General features: G+C 41.8%; 3 protein-coding genes and 1 long non-coding RNA gene across 7 annotated transcripts in view; 2 read left to right on the top strand and 2 right to left on the bottom strand.

Moving 5' to 3' along the window:
• LOC143273947 (acidic mammalian chitinase-like) overlaps window positions 1-22,125 on the bottom strand; it is a 136,963-nt gene that overhangs the window by 107,255 nt on the left and 7,583 nt on the right. For 2 of the 4 annotated variants that reach the window (XM_076574772.1, XM_076574770.1), the window contains exon 2: window positions 7,126-7,200. The exons of 1 other annotated variant lie outside the window; for it this stretch is intronic. The gene's annotated coding sequence lies outside the window, so the exon portion shown is untranslated. Of the gene's footprint in view, window positions 1-7,125; window positions 7,201-13,300; window positions 13,935-22,125 lie in introns of those variants that run through there. One more of the 4 variants, XM_076574771.1, reaches the window with a different exon arrangement.
• LOC102917666 (chitinase acidic) lies at window positions 707-16,461 on the top strand. Its single transcript, XM_016004980.3, is given in 10 exon segments — window positions 707-903; window positions 6,820-6,876; window positions 8,134-8,299; window positions 12,256-12,380; window positions 12,534-12,556; window positions 12,559-12,656; window positions 13,283-13,468; window positions 14,323-14,442; window positions 14,530-14,671; window positions 15,727-16,461. Coding segments are annotated over 10 exon segments (1,221 nt in total). The 5' UTR covers window positions 707-718; the 3' UTR covers window positions 15,846-16,461.
• LOC143273948 (uncharacterized) lies at window positions 15,493-18,104 on the bottom strand. The gene is made up of 2 exons (XR_013052288.1): window positions 17,709-18,104; window positions 15,493-16,019 (listed from the first exon to the last, which is right to left on the bottom strand). It is a non-coding gene; the product is annotated as an uncharacterized LOC143273948 (long non-coding RNA).
• Cimap3 (ciliary microtubule associated protein 3) overlaps window positions 17,876-22,125 on the top strand; it is a 16,638-nt gene continuing 12,388 nt past the window's right edge. Inside the window, exon 1 of the mRNA XM_006986388.4 lies at window positions 17,876-18,090. Within this exon, the coding sequence (XP_006986450.3) occupies window positions 17,922-18,090 (169 nt within the window). The 5' untranslated portion in view covers window positions 17,876-17,921. The remainder of the gene's footprint in view (window positions 18,091-22,125) is intronic.

The following is a 22,125-nucleotide window of genomic DNA, read 5'->3' as shown; positions in this document are numbered from 1 at the left end:
GAAAATGCCACCCCTTGAAATGGCTATTAAGTTTCACTTGGGCTGTTTCAATCTATGACCAGTAGACTGGCCCTACTGTGTTGGAGTTTGATACTCCAGGATTCAGGCAAATGTTTCACAGTAAATGTTTGTTCTCTCTATCTCTCTAGGTTTGGCACTTCTCCTGAATTCCCAGCTGGGTATGTCATGACTTCACATTTTATTGTTTACAAAACCTATTTCCACCATAAGCCTCAAATCTCTAAGAGTTACTTAATGTACTTTCTTCTTATTTGGGATTTTTAAATTAAACTCTCATATGACTTTATTTGAAAAAGTTGTCAAGAGATAAGCCAGTGAGGGAAAGAGATAGAATTTCACTGTTGGGAGTCGACTATTTCAGCTCAGCTCTCAGCGCCGTCCTTGGTGGTGTGCCCACCTTAGCATTAACAAGCCAGCTCATGCAGAGCATCACAGAAACAGTGGCATTCTGTCTAACTAGTCTTCTAACTATCCAAGATTCAAAAATGAATGTTGCAGTTACAATAGTCAACTTCAAGTCAGTGCCTGGTGTCTAAATTGCAATGTCTGGACTCAGGTTAAATTATCGCTTCCCACGTAACAGGTGCCTGAGACCCAGCAAGGGAAAGAGGAAGGGCCAAACCGTCAATGGAGTTCACTGCCCTCTACATCAGGCCACTGTTCTTGCTCACCTTCCACAGGTTCTTCCTACCAGCTGATGTGCTACTATAATAATGTGGCCCGGAACAGGCCAAGACTGGGAAGTTTCAGTCCTGCTGATATTGACCCCTGCCTGTGTTCTCACCTCATCTATGCCTTCGCTAGTATGCGGAACAACAAGATCACTATGAAAAGCATGAATGACTTCACTGACTACCAAGCTTTAAATGCCCTAAAAAGCAGGTCAGAGAATGGCATCAGAGCTGTCTTATTTTGTGTCTCCTGGGTCGATAGTTGCCACATATAAATGCTTCTTTCAATGTAACTCAGAATCCATGGGTTTGGGATGAGGACCCAGCCAATGTCATCAGTTTTCATTGAAATCAATTACATATAATTATTACACACATGAGTTTTGAATGCTGCCTACATTTTAGAATGGTTCATGACCTCACTAGCATATCTTTACTTCACACACTTACCTTTTTTGTGGTGAACGTTTTGTTTGTTTGTTTGGTTGGTTTTGGTTTTTTCGAGACAGGGTTTCTCTGTAGCTTTGGAGCCTGTCCTGGACTAGCTTTGTAGACCAAGCTGGCCTCAAACTCACAGAGATCCACCTGCCTCTGCCTCCCAAGTGCTGGGATTACAGGTGTGCACCACCACCACCCGGCCAGTGAATGTTTTTTGCATAACAGTCTCTTGAACTTTTTCTTCCTGTCTCACTGAATTTTTTTAAAAATATTCTTAAATTTTTTTCAATTTTTAGTGAAAATAAATTCTTCTCTCATACAGTACATCCTGACCAGTTTCACCTCCTTCCACTCCTTCCAGCTCTCCTACATCTCCCCTTTCCCTCAGATCCTTTCCTCCTCTGTTTTCTCTTCAGGAAAGAACAGGCCTCCAAGAGACAACAATCAAGTGGGACAAAGCAGGATACAATAAGACAAGACAAAAGTCCTCATATCGAGGCTGGACAGGGCAGCCCAATAGGAGGAAAAGAGTCCCAAGAGCTGGCAAAAGAATCAGAAGTATACATGCTTCCACTGTTAGGAGTCCCACAAAAGACATCAAACTAACAGCCATAACATAACACATGGTGAAGACCCAAGCAGGCCCTGTACTTGCTGCTTCAGTCTCTGTGAGCCCATGTGAGCCCATGTGAGCCCATGTGAGCCCATGTGAGCCCATGTGAACCCTGCTTAGTTGATTCGGTGGGCCATGTTCTTTCTCCTGGTGTCCTTCATAACCTCTGACTCCTACAATCTTTCCTCTCCCTCTTCCTGGGGATTCCCTGATCTCCTAGGGGAGGGATTCAAAGGAGCTTCCAGCTTAGACTCTCTCTGCATATCTGGTGGTGGGTCTCTTCACCTGCCCCCACCTGCTGCCAGAGGAAGCTTCTATGATAACAACTGGATAAGGCACCAACATAGGATCTTGTCCATTGGTGAACACTTGATGGGATTCCATATCTTGGATCTTATTATTCAATGTTATGAATACTATCTGAGTGCTGTATCTTCAAGACACTGATTTCATTTTCTTTGAATAGTGATGTTGATGAATCATGTGCAATCTGTATTTTGTGAGGAATCTACACAGTGCTCTCTCTAGGGCTTTTGTTATTTGTGTTTAAGTCAATAGTATTTTGGTAATTCTTTATACATCCTTGAGGTATTAGTTACCTTTCATCTTTTGATGTTAGCCATTCTAACAGGTGTTAGGTGATAAGTCAATGTAGTTATAACCTGAATAGCTCTGATTAGCAATGGTATTTAGGGTTTCTGTGTTTGTTCATTTGTATGTCTTCATACACATACTCTTAGGCTTTTGCCTTCTTTGAAAAATGTCTAGTCAGATTTTTTCTCATTTTTCAATGATGATTTCTCTTCCAATTCCTGATTTTTTTTTGAGTACTAACTCTTTTTCAGATGTATGGATTACAAATATTTTCTCCCATTCTAAAGTTCATGGGTGTTTTTATTCATTTTCATTTCTTTTGAAGTAATCATAGAGAGTAACTGGTTTCATTATGGCAACTCACACATTTACACCATAATATTTTGTGTATATTTATTCATGTCCTTCCTCCTTCTCTCTCCCATTCTCTCTTTCTCTCTTTCTCTCTTTCTCTCTCTCTCTCTCTCTCTCTCTCTCTCTCTCTCTCTCTCTCTCTCTCTCACTGATCTTTGTCCCCCCACTAAGTAGTCCACCTTCTACTTTCATGTTTCTTGTATTCAATTATTTCCATTTTTCTCTGTCCCTTAAATTCCTTTCCTACATTCATAGTCACATTTCTATTTTTTTCTTTTTCCATTTCTGTGTGTGGTGTGTAAGTGGGTGTTTATATGCATGACTTTATGTGTATTACCACATGTGTGTGAGTGTACATGTGAATGTCCATGCATGTAGAGACCCAAGGCTGAAGTGGGTCTCTCAATTAAACCCAGAGCTCACCCATATGCCTTTTCTCCTGAGTCAGCTTGTTCCAGGGATCCCTTTCTGCCTTGTGAGGCTGGAATTACAAGCTAGCCACTAAGCCTGTCTGGAATTCATGGGATCTAGAGATCCAAACTTTCTCTGCAATTTCTTTAAAAACTTATTTAAATATCTCGTCAACCTCATTTCTGTTTTTAACACACACACACATACACACACACACACACACACACACACACACACACACACACACACCTAGAGTCCACATATGAGAGAAAAATGTGAGGCAAAAAATCTAATTGATTATATATTCAAACTTTGATTTCTTGAATTTTGAGCAGTTATGGTAAAAGTAGATAGTGCCATAAATATCTACCCTGGAACACATAAAACAGGATATGTTCAAACAAGTATATGGATGTTTCCAATTTCAGTCATAGAAACCTCTGTTATAAAAAATTATTGCAAAAAAATTATTGCTAAAATTTTCATAGATCAGTTATACAGCTTTTCATATAAGGGCTCATATCCTTTTTTATTATGTTTTCATTATTAAAAATTTAAAATATATTTTGATCATATTCTTCCCTTCCCCCAAATCCTTCCAGATCCTCCCCGCTCTCCCTGCCTACCCAATTTTTTCTTTTTCAAGAATAAAAATACAACAACCCCGCCCCCCCCAAAAAAAAAACAAGAAAACAAAATAAAACACCAAAAAAAAATCAAACTGTAAGCAAATAAAAAAACTGTGGATTCCATTACATGTTGGCCAACTACTCATAAACATGAGGCCACAAGAGTGGTGGATGTACTCAGATATTTCTGTGTAAGAGAAAACTGATGTTCCCTCTCCCAGCAGATATAATGACAGCTCAGTTGTTAACCTTTACCCTAGCGGCTAAGTTTGCATTCATTCGTTCAATTTTAATATAACGAGATAAAACAAAAGCTATATCAAAGTTGGACAGGACAGAGCAAGAGAAGTAAAAGAGCACAAGAGAAGGCACAAGAGAAGGCACAAGAACTCACTGGTTTGCACACTCGGGAATCCCGAAAGAACACCAAACACAGAGGACCTGGTGCAGACCCATGCAGGCCCTGTGCATGTTTCTTCAGCCTCACTGAGTTCCTATGAGCTTTGCTCATGTTGATTTAGAGGGTCTTGTTTTCTTGGTGCCCTCCATCCCTCTGGCTCTTTACATACTTCCACGCCCTCTTCCACAGGGTTCCCTGATCTCTGAAGAGGATTGGGTGGAGACGTCCCATGTAGGGCTGAGTGTTCCAAGGTCTCTCACACTCTGCATAATGTCTGACTGTGGGTTTCTGCATTTGTTCCCATCTGCTTTGGGAGTAAGCGTCTCTGATGATGGCTGAACATGGTGTTCGTCTATGAGTATAGCAGAATATCATTAAGAGTCATTTTATCGCTATTTTTTTCTTCTTTTATATCAGTATTATTTGGTTTTACCCTAGATCCCTAAGCTATCTAGTCTCAGGTTCTTGGTTACCTGTCAGTGTTGGTAAGAGTTCCATCTCATAGAGGGGGCCTTGAGTCAGATCCATTATTAGTTGGTTACTCCCACAAGCTTTGGGCCATCATTACCCTGGCTTATCTTGCAGGCAGTACACCATTATAGATAAAGTGTTTGTGGCTGGATTGACGTTTACATTTCTCTCTGGAGAGTGTGCAGAGTACATTCCTGTACCAAAGATGCTGCAATATAGGGGTGAAGGTTCTATGTAGGCACCAGTTAGACATCTCCACATTCAATAAGTTGTGTAGCTGTTGTCTTCAGCAATGAGGCCTTGCTGTCAGTTTGTGGAGAGCAACTGATATAGTCTTCACATAGCCTGAGTTGTTTGGGGATTCTTGTAGGGCTCCTATGGCCAACAACTCAATAGATGTAACCCAATCCTGGTACTGGGAGCTTTGTTTAGTGACAAGAGATGGTCAGTTGGGACTCCTCCATTATTCAGCAATTTCATTTAAATTGCCTCCACATATGTATATATTTTAGGAAATTTCTACTTTATTAGGTTTCCATACTACCACTCAAAATGCCCCTTAATTTTAGCTATCTCTCCCTTTACTCCTTTCTACAACCCCCTCTCCTGTTCCCCTCCCCATGTGACCCTCTCATTCCAGTCTCCCATCCATAACTCTCTATGCTATTTCCCTTTCCTAATGAGATATATTCTCTCTAGTCCCCTGCTATACCCCTACCATCTGTGGGTCTACAGATTAAGAATTTAGTTTGATTCTGTCATAGCTTGGCTAGGATTAACTTCACATATAATATCCACATATAAACAAATACATACCATATTCATTTTCCTGAGTCTGAGATACCTCACTCAGTGATTTTTTTTGGGTTCCATCCATTTACCTGAAAATTTCATTATGTCTTTTTTTAACTCCTGAGTTCATAATTTCATTCTATCTATATTTCGATCTCTATATCTCTATCTCCAGAATTACTTCAGTTTATTCTTGAATTTGTTTTCTGTGCTTTGGGGACCATATCTTAAAAGTTACTGCCCAGGCCACTCTCCAAGAGCTCTCCTCATATTTTCTTCTAGTACTTTGATAGTTTCAAATCTTGTGTTTAGCTCTTTAATCCACTTGGAGTTGATTTTTGGATATTGTATGAGACATCTTTCTAACCCCTTTGTTCTTCTGCATGTGGACAAGATGGTACATTTCTGGTAAACCTTTGATACGTGATGCTCACCAGTCTAGGAGCTATGTGTTAAGTAGCAAGGATGTAGACAATCTGTCACATTACTAGTATGATTAGCATGTGAAAAATGGGGGCTATGTTTCTTCCTTTCATTGTCTTCTTTGGAGAGTTTGTGGGGAAAGGGAACTCCAAACAACCTCTGCTACTTATATCAGGAAACAAGAAGTGGATGATATTAGAATTTAGACATCACTGAGCGCACAAATTGAACAATTTGATGTATTCTAATAGAGTTCTTCTTTGTGTAAAAACCAAATAAGGCTTCCTATCTAGTAATTATCAGATTTGTTCAGTTCAACCACATCAGCAAGAAGGAAGAGTTGGGTGACTTCTCCCAATGTAATGGCACTATCACGAGTGCAGCGGGATGAACAGATGCTATATCCCAAACTAGAAATAAACTCCTTTGCCAGGCTTTGTACCAAGTACGGCCCACACAGTTCTTGCAACAAAACTACATGGACCACTTTAAAATAAAAAAAAAAAACATACAGACCTACCCTAGCACACAAAATCAGAATCTCTAAGAAAGGTGCAATAAACCTAGAATTTTCTTATAGGAGTTGATGTTCATAGTCAGTATTCTCAAGAATGTGTGTAATTATAGCCTGACAAATTTATCCTGTTGTGAAGGAGGCTGGAAAAATAATAATGTTCAAACAATATTTATTATTTTATCCAATGGAAGAGAATATGGGCTGATTATACTTTAAGTTATAGACACCATAATTATTGTCAGTCACTACCCTAAAATAAAAAACAAACACAATTCTACAATTCAGATTTTCCTCAGGGACTTGAACTACAATTATGATAAATTTTTAAAAAAGAGAAAGTTTATGGTAATGGAAGAAAATTGTGCTAATGTGTGTCATATCATGTCAGGACAATACTGAATAATACCAGCTGTATTAACTAACAAAGCTCTTTTAAATAGGGGGCCATGGATTTTTAAAATCATTTTTTATCTTTTGCTTTTAAGGAACACTCAGCTGAAAACCCTCCTGGCCATTGGAGGCTGGGACTTTGGACCTGCCCCGTAAGTCCTCTCTAGAAAGCCACTTTTTTGTTGACTGAACTGAAAGCAAGCAAGCCCAGCATAGCCTCAATTGCGGTACTTCACAACATCAGAGAAGCTGTTGAAGGGATCCAATAAGTGAATGTGTTAACTCTGTCCATTGACTTGAACCTTAACTTCTAAGCAGAATATAGCGAAAAGATTACTATGACATCAAATGGTCAAATTCAAGTGGGTATTCAAATACAACACCCTTTGAGCATTAGTTACCTGCTTCCAGAGTGCTTCTACCTAAGGTATTTCAAGGTCACAATGGCTCAGGAAGGTCTTGCACAACTTCTTTGTCTGTTGGAGAAGGAAAATCAAAAGTCTACTCATAAATAAGACTCTTAGAGAGCACATGACCTTGGAGGGTATTTGAAGACAACACGGTAAGTTATCATGGCTGGCTATCCAAAGAAACAAAGATAATTTGGGGAACTCTCCAGAGGCTGCCTGACAATATGGAAATAAAAGGGATAACAACACAGAGGGGATGCTGAGTCCTGAGGCTGACAAGAGTAGTGATTGCAAAACCCCATCCAAGGACTGAGGAATCTGGATGCAGACATCCACGGCTAGGCCCCTGGTGGAGCACTGGGAGTCTAATTAGTGAGAAAGAGGAGGGTTTATATGAGCGAGAATTGTTGAAACCAAGGTTGGATAAAGCACAGGGACAAATAACCAAATGAATGGAAACACATGAACTATGAACCAAAGGCTGAGGGGCCCCAAACTGGATCAGGCCCTCTGAATAGGTGAGACAGTCGATTGGCTTGATCTGTTTGGGAGGCATCTAGGCAGTGGTACCAGGTCCTGGGCTCGTTGCATGAGTTGGCTGTTTGAAATCTGGGGCTTAGGCAGGGACACTTGGCTCAGTCTGGGAGGAGGGGACTGGACCTGCCTGGACTGAGTCTATCAGGTTGATCTCAGTCCTCGGGGGAGATCTTGATCTGGAGGAGGTGGGAATGGGGGGTGTGCTGGGGGGAAGGGGAGGGGGGCAGGAAGGGAGAGAACAAGGGAATCTGTGGCTATTATGTAGAACTGAATAGTATTGTAAAATAAAAAAAAAGAGTAGCGATTGCAAAGGGATGCTGGGACAAAAAGAGGAGCAAGCGTTCATCAGATTGAGGCATCCTAGTGAAGGGCTCAGAGGTAGACTTTGGGCTGTAACGTGTTTTTATTCTAATGTGTTAATGTCAGAGAGGCCTTACCCTGCCTTCTTTTGGACTCTCTCAGGTTCAGTGCCATGGTCTCCACTCCTCACAACCGCCAGACTTTCATTAACTCGGCCATCAAACTCCTGCGCCAATATGGGTTTGACGGGCTGAACCTGGACTGGCAGTTCCCTGGGTCTCATGGGAGCCCTACTAAGGACAAGCATCTCTTCACTGTCCTCGTGCAGGTAGGGAAGCAGGAAAAGCATGAGTGTCTTCAGCTCTAAAAGATTCAAAGTCTATTCTTTCCAAGGAGAACTGGGCGGTTACAGAGTAAAACCAAACTCAAATGAATTTAGAAGTACAGAATCTTAGCATTATGAAGACCGGGCTGTACTACATACCCCTTCAACAATTACATTCCAGATATCTCGTACTGTTTTAGGAATGATGGTTCAGATTCACATTTAATGCGTGTTTTAATTCTTTGAGGATACCATACATTGATTTTGACCGTATCTTCCTCTCCCTTATCTCCTCCCAAATCCACCTCTGATTTCACACACACACACACACACACACACACACACACACACACACACACACAATTCCAATTAGAGTTGTCTATGCACCCTTGGTTGTACAGCCATTGACTGGAGCATGCCCCACCTATCAGGGGCCACACCCTTAAAGAAAGTTAACTTTTCCTGGAAATTATCAATTACTAATAATTCCTTCACTAGGAATGAAATTTCTTAATAACCTCCCCACTCTAGGCTGGTGTTTTATCTGGTTGAACTTGCACAGATCTTTGTGTATTAAGTGCTCTATGATAAAAGTACCATGAGTATTATGATCTTTGTTCTACAGACAAGTAACTAAGTATATATCATAACTGCCTGTGTTATCTGACAACAGAATTCAATGCCAGCAATAATTACATGACACAATCTGTTGTTATTAGAGTAACACATGCTCTGTAGCACATATTGGGTTTAGGCTTCAAATAAGAATAAGGCAAAATCTTTGGCTTCAAAGAACTATGAGGCACAAGACTGAAACATAACCAGCAATTGCAGGCACATGATTATGATAAATGCCATGATAAAGGTCCAGAATACAAAAGAAACCCAGAGAAGTTTGTGTGAAGCAGAATCAGAAAGCGCTTACCCCAGTAAGAAATGCTCAGTCTTAGTCTTGGAAAAACAATGGATGTCCTTAATTAGGTCAGAATGGGAGGCCCCAAATGGAGACACAGAGATCAATGATCAAGTGATTGGGGAAAAGAGTATGGGTTTGCACAGGTAACAAGCATCTGACCATGTGGGTCCTTAGCTGAAGGATCGGGAATTCTCCCTCAAGATAATTGGGAATGCTAAGAAGGCCTGTACACAGTAGATAAATATGAGCAAACGTTTGGGTCTGACTTACTGTTCGGACATTAACCACAAACAAGTAGAGTCGTCAGGCCAAGCAAGTTCCAGTGGAAGGAAGGTACCGGCGTCAGAGGAAAGCAGCGCTTCTACACTGGGGAAGGAGGGCTTCACAAAGAGACGTTTGAAGACAGACGTCAGTAGGACCTGGGGATAATTTCTAGTAGAAAATATAGAAGATCCCCAGTTTTCTGCCTTAAAGGACTGTATGGGCATAAATGGGTTAGTCAAGATGATAAATGCAGCAGAAGAGTAGGTTTAGAGGAGGAAAATTGATTCCTCTACACCCAAACACGGGGAATGGCCAGGATGCATCGGATGAATGCAAATCCAGAGCTCGTCGTGGGGAAGAACTTGACTTGATGAACTTGTGTTGTCAGCAAGAGGGGTGATCACCAAGCAAAAATGAGTAGATTATGAAATCAAAGACGACAGATGGCTTTTAATTTACTCCATTCTTTACTTCTATTTTCTACTCCTTTGGGCCTAATCTCTACCACTGTCCTATACCCACAGCGACAGATTATTTCCATATTGTCGGGCAGCCTCTGGAGAGTTTCAACCCTAAATAACTCACTGACTCAGTTTACTTTTGTCTGATAATTCTAATAATCAGACACAGTAACTCCGTTCCTTTCTTTTTGTTTGTATTTATTCTTTGGTAATTTCATACATAAATCAATGTACTTAGATCATATCCATCACCTTCCCCACCGCTACCCCCTTTCAATTCTTCCCGGACTTCCCTCATCCCATTCCCAACTTCAGGGTTTCTGTTTAAAGAGGCCAATGACCGCTGCTCAGATTTGCGTGTGTGTATGGCGCCATCTACTGGAGAATAGGCAAACTACCACGGACCAGACTGAGGAAAATTGATTCTTTTTCCCACTGTAGCTCCTTACCTAAGGGTAAGACACCTTGAGACCCTTCCCTCTCGATAATGAAGTGTTGATTAGCTTGACCTTGTGCAATTCTTGTGGAGACAACCACAACAATTTGTGGGTACAACAGCCCTATTGTAGCTAGAAGGCATTCTTCCTCAGCCATCTCCCCCAACCTCTGGCTCACCCCTTTTGTCGCCAGTGTTCCCTGAGCCTTTGGGAAGTGGGGTGTGATCCAGACAGCCTATTTAGAGCAGGACACTCCACCAGTTGTGCGTCTGTATTAACTGTCATTTGCTGCATAACGGGAGCTGCACTAGTCTGTGGGCACAAGTTATTTAGGAGGCAGTTCAATACTAGGAACACAGTATTTGCAGGGCCTGTGACTCCCCAGCTCGCAGGTTGTTGGCCAGACTTACAGTACCAGCCATGAATTTCCCTCCGCGGAGCAGGAATTAAGCTCATTAGAAAGGTGTCAATCACTCCCATAATATCCAGGCCTGTATTGCACTAGTTGGTGTATCTTTTCAGGCCAGTTGTTACTGTAGCTCACACTGTAGGTCACAGCTGGCACAATTTCTGGTGGCTTTTCTTCCCCACCAGCCTTCCAAGTACCTTCTGGCTCCATGAAAGCTAGCCGGCAGGGAGGGAGCTTCCAGGTCAGCACCAGATTGACTTTTCTATATCGTTTGCTCGAAGTGTATGATGTTCTTATCGATAGGATCTCACCATAAAGTTCTAGTGGGTAACCCACAGCAATGTTAATAGCCTGTGTTGTCTTGGGGGTCTGCGGGACCCCCCTGACCAACGACTTGAAGTCTAGTATACCACATCTGGCCCTGGGCTTTTTGTCTTTGGTAACCTATGGCTTCTGGAAGGAGCTTTACACCACTCCCCATGTAGGTAACTCCAATTCAGGTTTTTCAATAAACGCGTTTTAGGAAGCTTATAAAATAGTAGGTTTCCCTATGGTTTTGTTAAACATTCTTAGTGTTAGTTATCCTTCCTCTTACCCCTACTGTAGTCTACACTAACCTCCTACTCCACACTATTCCCTCTTCCCACTCCAGACTATCTGTTGTCTACTATCCTACCCTGCCCCCTTTAAGCTCTTTCTCCATTCCCTGTCCCCCAGTGGCCCCTTCCTAGTTTTCTGGCTTCTACAGCCTATCCCTATTTTTAATTGAAGCATACTTCCAGCCCACTACAACAGCACAATATAAAAGCACATGCCTGCAATACATGGGGTTAATATTTCAAGACAGCTCTAACGCCCTTCTTATAATGCCTCATCGTCGAGTAAAATGTCCTAGTCACTCGACCACTTGCACACATGGCAACTTCTGTGAACACTCTGTTCGAAGATGACCTGGCACTCGGAAATAAGGCAATTGTAAGAGCTGACCCCAGTGCTTCATGTAAGATTAAAGTCACATAATGAAGAGGAAGATTACCATCTGGCACTGAATACCTGTCGCTCAGTCATTACCACTTTCTCCCTTGGGTAGCTTTGCATTTCATTCAACAAGATGTTGCTCCCTTGACATACTTCAGCTACTGAAAAAGGAGAAAACTTCCTCTACCACTGAAAGCTCCATTTAGGGAACCGCAGCAAGGGAGGCTTCGAAACGTGGTGATGGTGGCAAAGCTCTCAGTCACCTGGGATCTGGATTTTGGATGACTAACTTTAGGTGGGACATAGTGAAGTTTCTCAAACCCCATGAATATTAAATGACTATTAATACCACCTGTTCTACTGACTGTTGAGACGGTGACAGAATAAGGTAAAACAAAATGTGAAAGGGATTTTTTAAAAATATATACTCATGTTATCAGGAGAGCTGAAATGAACTTGTGATATGCTTACTGTACTATTTTAATATTCTGTAGGAAATGCATGAAGCTTTTGAACGGGAAGCTTTTGAGAACAATCGCCCCAGGCTGGTGATCACCGCCACAGTAGCTGGTGTCATCACCACCATCCGCTCCGGCTACGAGATCCCCCAACTGTCACAGTAAGTGGTCTACCATATTCTGGAATCTTCATCCTTGGGATGCTTTGCTGCCCATGGACTTTGTTTATAGGCTTTGCAAGGGTGCATTTTCCTGGCATCGGTATGACAAATGACCGTCAGAAATTATTTTAAAACAACATCCTTCATCCACAGCTCCCTAGACTACATCCAGGTCATGACTACAATCTCCATGGCTCCCAAGATGGCTACACTGGAGAAAACAGTCCCCTCTACAAGTCCCTAAATGACACTGGTACCAACACCTTCCTCAATGTGGTAAGACCCTACACAGTTGCAGCCATCAGTTTTCCTGTATTCTGCAGCAGCTTGGTCCCAAATAAACACACAGAGGCATATATTAATTATAAACCTGCTTGGCCTATGGCTCAGGCTTATCATTAACTAGCTCTTACAACTTCATTCAACCCATTTCTATTAATCTATGTTTTGCCACTTGGCTTCATGGCGTAACCTGTGTTCCATTACATCTTGCTCCCCCAACAGTGCTCAGCGTCTCCTCTGACTCTGCCTTTCTTCTTATCTCTCTGATCGGGTTCCCTGCCGGCTCTATTCTGCCTTGCCATAGGCCATAGCAGCTTCTTTATTAACCAATGGTAGCAACACATATTCACAGCATACAGAAAGACCATTCCACAGCACACAGTTGCAAATGCAGACTAGAAATGGTCCAAATTGTGAAAGGTTCATCACAAAATTTAATGAATCAAATTTTGACTATGCGGTATTTTATATCTCATTAACTACAACTTCCCTGAAGTATTTTGGAAAGAAAACTAATAAATAATCAACATATAATTTGAGCAGTTAGAACAGGGAACTAACATACCCCAGCACAGGTCACCAGCTACCGAAGGCCTATTGCTAATATGCTGCCACTACAGGATTACATCATGACCTACTGGACTGAAAATGGAGCCGCTCCTGAGAAGCTCATTGTGGGATTCCCAGCATATGGACAAACCTTCACTCTGAGTGACCCCTCCAACACTGGAATTGGCACCCCTACTGCTAGTGCTGGCATGCTAGGGCCCTATACAGAGGAATCTGGCATCTGGGCCTATTATGAGGTCAGTATATTGTCTATATAGTGTTCTGTGAATATCAGGCCCAAAGCTGTGCTGTTGCCCAGGAGTTGAGGGATAGAAATCTACTGAATTTGAATGTTCATTCTGTCCAGTGTCTGCTCTAAGCTCTAAGCAGAGTATTATTCTAAATGTTTGAAAGTTTTGTATTTATAGTCAATATTTAATAAAATGAGGAGTAGGTAACAATATATAATATCCCTTCATGCAACAGACAACATTCTAAAGTCTGTTTATATGGATAAAGGAGTAAATGAATATATGTCCCATATTACTACAGTTCTAAAAATACAACCCTAAAATATGGACAGTAACTGAGCATTTGAAAAATAGCATGAGCTGAGGGTGTTACTCAGTGGTCTAGCTCATGCCTTAATTAGTATGGCCTTGGGTTCAATCTCTAGTACCATACACTTTTTTTAAAAAATGTATCATAGTGTACAATGATACATCGTGAATATTTCTGTCCAGTATGGATATATATATATGTATATATATATATATATAATATCAGCTTTCAGAATGCAGAGGTAAAGGAGTCAACAGTTTGAAGTCTGCTATAGACTGAGACTCTATACCAAAACAAGTAAGTAATAAAAAAACTGGGCTGTGGATGAGGCTCAGCTGCAGAGTACTTGTGTAGCATGAGCAATGCCATGACTTTCATCCCCAGAACCACAAAAAGAAAAATATCTCAAACTTCTTAACTCCAAATAAAATCCACTAGAAAACTAAGGAAAACCCCACTAGACACATATACTAAAGGAAGGAAAAATAAAGTCTACCTTTTTCTCTTGCATGACATAACATTTAAAAAATTTTTGTCTCAACTTTTAAAGATTTGCACCTTCCTTAATGATGGAGCCACTGAGGCCTGGGATGCTGCTCAGGAAGTACCCTATGCTTATCAGGGCAACAAATGGGTTGGCTATGATAATGTTAAAAGCTTTCATATCAAGGTAAAGTCAGTCCTATGGTCGTTCTGAGGCCCCAACCCTGAACTTCAAGAAATCAAACAACTATTGTTATCCTCTATCCTTCAACAGGCCAAATGGCTTACACAGAACAACCTGGGAGGTGCCATGCTATGGACCCTTGACATGGATGACTTCACTGGTACTTTCTGCAATCAGGGACAGTTCCCTCTGACCTCTGCCCTGAAGAATGCTCTCAGAGTGTACAGTACAAGTATGTAATGCCAAGGGTATGCAAATATCCCTGCATCAGCTCGAGGGAAGCCTTGACATGCCTATATCCATTGCCCATGGAGACTCTTCCCACTTCATCCCACTGCTCTTGCCCAGTAACAGTCACTGAGCTTTTACAAACCCTCAGCTTCCATGCTAGAGATGGTATGCCTTTTAGGCAAATCAAGAATACCTAGAAGCAGGGTCCAGGTCTGCTAAGTCTTTGGGGTGTGCAATAATCTGCAGAAATTGTGCTGACCATCACTATAAGCATCTATGTCTCTATGGGGCTGTTCTTCAATGTCTCACTTACCCCTCTCTGGGGATATTTAACAGGAAGGCTCAATAGTATTGTCATGTTGCTATGCAGATTGTTTTTGATATTGGAGCATATTTTTACCTGGATCTTAAAACCATTTTACTTTATATAGTAGGTACATCAGCAAGTATGTTTTAATGAGTTAAATGGAGAAAAAATACTTGTTTCATTTGTAAACAAAGTTTTCCTGTCCTGACCACCCAGTCCCAAATAAACACACAGAGGCTTATATTATTTACAAATGCTCAGCCAATAGCTCAGACTTGTTACTAGCTAACTCTTATATTTAAATTAACTCATTTCTATTCATCTATGTATTGCCACTTGCCTCGTGGCTTTACCTGTCTTCTAACATGTCTTGCATCCTAGGAAGTTGGCTGGCATCTCTCTGACTCTGCCCTCCTTCTTTCCATCATTCTCAGTTTGGCTTTCCTGCCTAACTTACTGCCCAGCTACCAGCCTGTCAGGTTTTTAATCATTGAGACTAATACACATTCACAGTGTACAAGATTATTCCACAGCATTCATTCCAAGTCCAGATGGCTTTGAGGCAAGATAGGAAAACAGGAAAATGTGTGAAGACTTGGGTTGATATAACTTCTTAAATCCTGAGCATAGAATTATCCTCTGATCTAATCCCTGGTCAAGGTCACCATGTCCATGCTTCTCTTCACCTCCAGTGGGACCCTGCCTTCTCATGAGGGTCCCTGCTCATCACTTTGTGCTGTGTTTCTCAGGTTGCATGGCCTCTGTTTCAGATCTTCAGCAAGTAAATGATCCTCTAGAAAGTGAAAGTGGGAGCTGGAAGAGAGGCTCTGAGGCAGTAGATTCTGTGTCACCTGTGCCAAGAGAATAATCAAAATGCCTTCTGGCACTTCCCAAATGGAATCTCATCCCAGCACAATTTCCAAATGGACCTTCTACTCAAATAACCTGTTGTGAAAAAAACTAGTCATGAACTTGTCCCTCTCAGCTTTTCCCAGTGTGCTGAAGTCTTCTTTGCACCTTACAAAGGTCATCTTGAATCTACCTAAAGTACCAAAACAAAATCAACAGTCAAAACATGAGTTCCCTGGGGGTTTCCTGTGATTGGGTGGATGCCTTTGCTCAATGTGGAAATACCAGCTGTTTCGGGTGAAAGGTGGAAAGACTGTGTGAGAATGTAGTGGAGCCACCACCCTACAGTCTTCTGTCTGCCTGTGTACATCTGCATGCTGGCTGAGACGGTGAGAAGGAGACAGTTAAACTGTTGGTGCACAGGACAAGATGAGGACAGTCTGTAGCATCCTGACCACTTTCAGGAAGGAGCCGCAGTGACTCCTGGACTCACTAGCATAAGCAGCACAGCCAGTCTTGTCCAAGATTGGAAGCTCAGAACATCATCCTACTTCTGCTGAAGGTCCGGGGCTGCTCCAGTGTTTCCAGGATTGATAACTGTGCAGTAGACTCATCATGGAGGGGCAGTGGATACATCATGGGGTATCTGCCCAGAATATGAGCTAGCAGGATCTTAAAATATATATATATATATATATATATATATATATATATATATATATATTACCTAAAACCATAGTGGTAGCTGCCAGATGCTGTCACATGGTTGTCTGATTAGCTGGTCATTAGACTCAGTGGAGCAGATTAGATTATCACTTCCTGGAATTCACAACTGAAAACAAGGACTGTTGGTCTGTCTGTCACTAAAGAGTGGCAGGATGTAAGCTCAGGGGCTGTAGAGGACTGAGGTGAGAAAGTTACTCTAAATGCAAAAGCTAGAATGTAGGATCTAGTGAGAACACTTACCAACAGCTTCACGGCTCCTGATTCTAGCTCCTTTATGAAGCCAGATGCATTTGTGCCTTTAGAGTCTATAAGACTCCCTTTTAACTATACACTTTGTTTGTTCCTTAAAGCGTTCAAGTGTGTTTTTCTTACTTACAATTAAAAAATGTTCTCATGTAATAAGAATATAATGGCTCTGTTTTTCTCCAGAACCCACTTTAGACTCACTTTATGTATCAAATTATTTTGGTTTTGTCTCATGCCTTTTAGAATAGGTCTCCCTATATAACCCAGACCAGTCTCAATATCCTGGGCTCAGTGATCCTCCTGCCTAAACCTCTGGGGTAGTTGTGACTACAAGCAGATGCCACTACATCCAGCTCAAACTCTAAGTATTGAACATACATTTTCTTATTTAGTCCTCACACAAACCTCCTAAGACAGATACTACTACTTCCTGGGAGAGGAGGCCTGGAGAAGTTTGGTTCCTTGCAAAGCCAGAGCCAGAGCCAGGCAACCATAGCTCGGACCCTTCTCTACTGTTCTACTCCATCCCCTGACACCAAACACGGAGATCTCATGAGAGATGACAGCACTGACAACTGACAGACAGTCCTCCCCCTGGGGAAGAACCAGTCACCGCAAACTCCAAGCGCTTTCTACTACACGCCAGATGCCACCCTAAGTGTGAAAGGCAGAGTGGTTGTGTTGAACAATAAATAAAAGAAGGAAATGAACAAGGTGAAAACTTGTTTAAAAGTACCCAGTGAATGACAATACTTTGGTTTGTCCAGTCCCAGACAATGATTCTTGTGGGACGATCTTAGCCAAAGCCAAAGGCAGCCAACAATTTTCTCATCTGGGAAGTTCCTCAGGCACAGTTATGGTGAGGAGAAGCTCCTCTTGGTAGAAATGAACAAGGCGAGTTAACTTATACCAGAGCTGAAGGGAGTGAGCCCAGGATCCTGTTGTTGATCATTGGTAGAGTTACTACTCAAATCGGGCTTTCCAGCAGCCTTTATGCCACGATGCTGATTTGCAGAAAGCAATGTCACAAAGGGGAACTTCTAGAGCAGAGCTGTTGCTTAGCAGCCAGTCTTGAGAGCACCCCTCATTTTCCTGCTTAAAATAATCAAGAGAGTAGTGTCTCATGCAAACAAGTGAGCCCAAGCTTCCTGAAAGTTCCCATGCACTACAGTTATGGCCCAAATCTCTCGAGACACCTGAAAACCCTAAGACAGAAGACATGCCTGACAAGACCAAAGACAATGAAGCCACACAACAGAGCAACCATCCAATCTTTTGGAACTTTTATCAAGGTAATGACACTCTCAGACTCTAATATATATATATAATGATTGTATAGTATTATATTAATATATTATATATAATAAATCCCTTTGTAGTAGAAGATAAATTTTGAAAAGACAGAATAGAGATCACATGAGGATGGCAGGAGGAACCTAGTCCTGGGTGGGAAGGAGAAGCCTCTGCCCACTATGCCAAAAGCCTTGGCAAAGAGAATTCCCCAAGCAGAAAAATCAGACCAGAAGTACCCCTGGGGCCAGCTGGTTCCATGAACACAGAGTGGTAGACTAGAAATGAGTCCCCAGCTGTGCATTAACAAGTTTATACTCGCTCTGCATGATCTGCCCCTGTGGAGACTCCTACAATATCCTGGCAGCCCCATACTCCATAGGGCCTCATAGTTTCAGTAGCTCCCACAAGATCATGAAGCTAGGAAACACAAGCCAGTACTTAATGCACACCAGTCCCAGAGACTTCAGAGCCCAAGTAGTTCACTTGTTACTACTAAATGGTAAAGTCTGACACTTAAGAAAGTCTAAAAGGGAGGACTTAGGAAGTCTGTTTCTTCTCCTCTGTCCACTTTCTCTGGACACCTGAAGCAGTATTTTTACTCCCCAGATCAAAGGTCCCCAACCTTGTTCAGATCTAAGGCCTACTTTGGGTGACAAATCATTTCATGATGTTCACTTCCTTGTTCTATTGTTAAATTAATCAGTAACACATTACACAATTTCATAAGCTCACATATAATGCCCTAATTTTAGTTTTAAAAAGAAAACTGAATTCTGGTAATAGGTCATGTATACCAGCAAAGAGATGCTTAGCCATAACTACTTTAGAAGACAGTGAGGTTGAATTCTTGCACCATGTATTTCACAATGAATAAAATTAGGATTAAGAAGGTCATGCCGGGCAGTGATGGCGCATGCCTTTAATCCCAGCACTCAGGAGGCAGAGCCAGGGGGATCTCTGTGAGTTCAAGGCCAGCCTGGGCTACCAAGTGAGTCCAGGAAAGGCACAAAGCTACACAGGGAAACCCTGTCTCGGAAAAAAAAAGAACAAGAAGAAAGAAAATCAAATTTTATCTCATATGAACATTAGAGAGGATTTACAATTGGACACCAAACAGAACAAAAGAAAAAACAGTGTTAAGAAAATTACCACCAGGTATGTTAGTGCACACCTTTAATTCTAGCACTCAGGAGGCACAGACAGACAGATCTCTGAATCTGAGGCCAGCCTGGCATACATAACAAGTTCCTGGACAGCCGGGGATACATAAAGAGACCTTGTCTCCAAAAAAGATAGGAACGAATGAACAAACAAAGGAATGAAGGGAGGAAGATAATACTATCTTACTAGCTTCCAGTAACAGGAAAAGGCAAATAACTACCTGAACATGGGTTACTTGTAGAGAAAATCCCTTTATGTCTAAAAAGAGGGATGGGATAGGCCATGAGTGAATTTCAGTGAGTGAACAGTGTTGTTTCATTTACTAGGTTTTCCATGCGTTCTTTGAAACAAAGTCTCATTATGTAGCTCAGAACCCTCACAAACTCAGTATTCTCTGGCTTCCACTTCCAGACTGCTTGGGTCACAGGTGGTACCAGAACATCTGGCTCAGAGATACTGGCATAAATTATTTTATTGATGTATAATATATACTGAAAGGGGTCTAAATCAAACATGAAGTGATTGGTGAGCTCACTAGTGTGATCAGTACACCAAGATAGAAATTCACCGTCACTCCACAACCTCCTCCATATGGCCTCTCAGCCTGCTCTGCCAGTCTAGCTGTCCTGACTCCTAACTCACAGATTAGGTTTATTTATTTTGAAATTTCCTACTAACTGACGTATGTATCTTGTGAATGTTCATCTGAGTTCCTTCATTCAGCACAGTGAGACTCTATTATTGCCTTGCAAGATTTTCATTTTGTTTTGTGTTACGTACAAATGAGGTGGATGTGCACATGGGCATGTGGGGGTGATACGCATTTGAGGTCACAAGAACACATCAGGGGTCCTCCTCTATCAGTCTCCACCTTATTCCCTTGAGAGAAGCCCCCTCAGTCACCCCAGATCTCGACATTTTTCAGCTAGGCCAGAGACCAACAAGCCCCAGCGATCCTCTTCTCTCCAGTGCTGGGATTAAAGGTATGAGCACCACGCCTGGCTTTTTATAGAAGCCATGGGGATCCAAATTCAGGCCCTCGTTCTTGAGCAGCAAGCATTCCTACCCACTGAGCCATCTCTCCAGCCTCTTTTGTTTAATTTCTTTTATTGTTGAGATGATGATATAATTACATCATTTTCTCCTTCCCTTTCCTCCCTTCAAACATTCCTGCATACTCCTCCTCGCTCTGAAATTTATGGCCTCTTTTTTCATTAATTGTTGTTACATTTATATATTAATAGATGTATATACGCATATATTCCTAATTATAACCTGCTCGGTCTGTGTAATGTTATTGCATATATGTTCTCAGGCCTGAAGTTTGGGCATTGAATAACAAACGTGTGTGCTCTTCTTCGGAGGAAACTTTCCTCCCACTCTCAGCATTCCTTAGGTGCCTCCTGGGCTTTGCCTGTCCACTTCAGCATGTTTATTGTGTTGTCCTTCTTCGGCTCGTGTTTCAGCAATTGTGTTCAGACTTTATGGGTGCAGTTTCTGGCACGACTAGGAGAAACAATCTTACAGAAAGTTCCCTGATCCTCTAGCTCTTACAATCTCTCTGCCCTCCTCTTCCACAGTGTTCCCTGAGCCTTAGGGGCAGGAGTGTTTTGTAGATGTAGCCATTGAGACTGGACTCCACAACTCCACATATTGATTGGCTACGGTTTTCCTGTAATGGCTTCAGTCTGCTACAAAGAGAAGTTGTCCCTGAGGATGAGTGACTCCCGGGCTTTTTTTTCATTATTTTTGTCTGTTTGTGTGTGTGTGTGTGTTCATACACATATACACAGGTGAATATCTGCAGAATGAGTAGGTGAATATTTGCAGAATGATGAAATATATAATCATTTGGCTGCCATCAGAGTGGACATTGGTAAGGCAATTGGGGATAGATATCAAAGCCCATGAGTTCCCTGAGGAGCAGGATGTTGGTGTAATATAGGAATGTTTTCTGTGACATTACATATATATCAACCTAGGTAGGCTATAGTCTCTGATTATTTCATTATAATACCTCATGTGTCATCCTTCAGGTGATAACTACCTTGTCTTGTTGAGACTGAGACTCTCATTTGGCCTGGGACTCCCATGCTGGCCAGCCATCGGGCCCCAAGAATAATCCTGTCTTTACCTCCCCAATGCCAGAGTTACAGAAATGTTCCACTATGCTTTTTTATGTGTGTCCTGGGCATTGAACTCAGGGCCTCAAGTTTGTACAGCAAGCACTTTACTACCTGAGCCATCTTCCCAGCCCTAGGATCTTCTTATCATCTGTTTACATTTCATCTCCATTGCTGTCCTTTGTATTACTATTCCATGATTTAGTTTTTCAATTTCGTTAGTAATGGATATTTTTGTTTCTAGTTTAGTACTATTATAGCCAATGCTGCTCTTAACTTTTTGGCACATGTCTTTCAGTACACAATTGCGTGCATTACTGCCAAGTAAGTGCCAAGGGGGAAAAAATTAAGGGGCCACAGAGCTGTCTATGGTCAGTCTTATAAAGGTCACCACAGTTATCCAGAGTGAATGCAATGACTGATTTACATTTCCGCTGTGTTGATTACTTTTCTCTTAGTGTGATAAAACTGCATGGCCAAGGCAATTCATAGAAGAGCAAGCTTTTGGTTCCAGAAGATTACAGTCTATGATAGTGGAGTGGAAAGAGCAGGCTGCTGGGGCACAGCTAAGAGTTCACATCTCAAACTACCAACAAGAGGCAAACAGCCTGAGTCTTTGAATCCTCAAAGCCCTCTCCAAGTGACATACTTTATCTAGCAGGGCCACATCTTCTAATTCTCCCCAAATAGCTACCAACTGGGGAGCAAGTATTCAAATGCCCAAGACTTATGGGGGCATCTCATTCAAAC

The sequence above is a fragment of the Peromyscus maniculatus genome, chromosome 6, assembly GCF_049852395.1.
Source record: "Peromyscus maniculatus bairdii isolate BWxNUB_F1_BW_parent chromosome 6, HU_Pman_BW_mat_3.1, whole genome shotgun sequence".
NCBI lineage: Eukaryota > Metazoa > Chordata > Mammalia > Rodentia > Cricetidae > Peromyscus > Peromyscus maniculatus.
The sequence above is the reverse complement of the archived record's forward strand: the minus strand, read 5'-3'. Positions and strand labels throughout refer to the sequence as shown.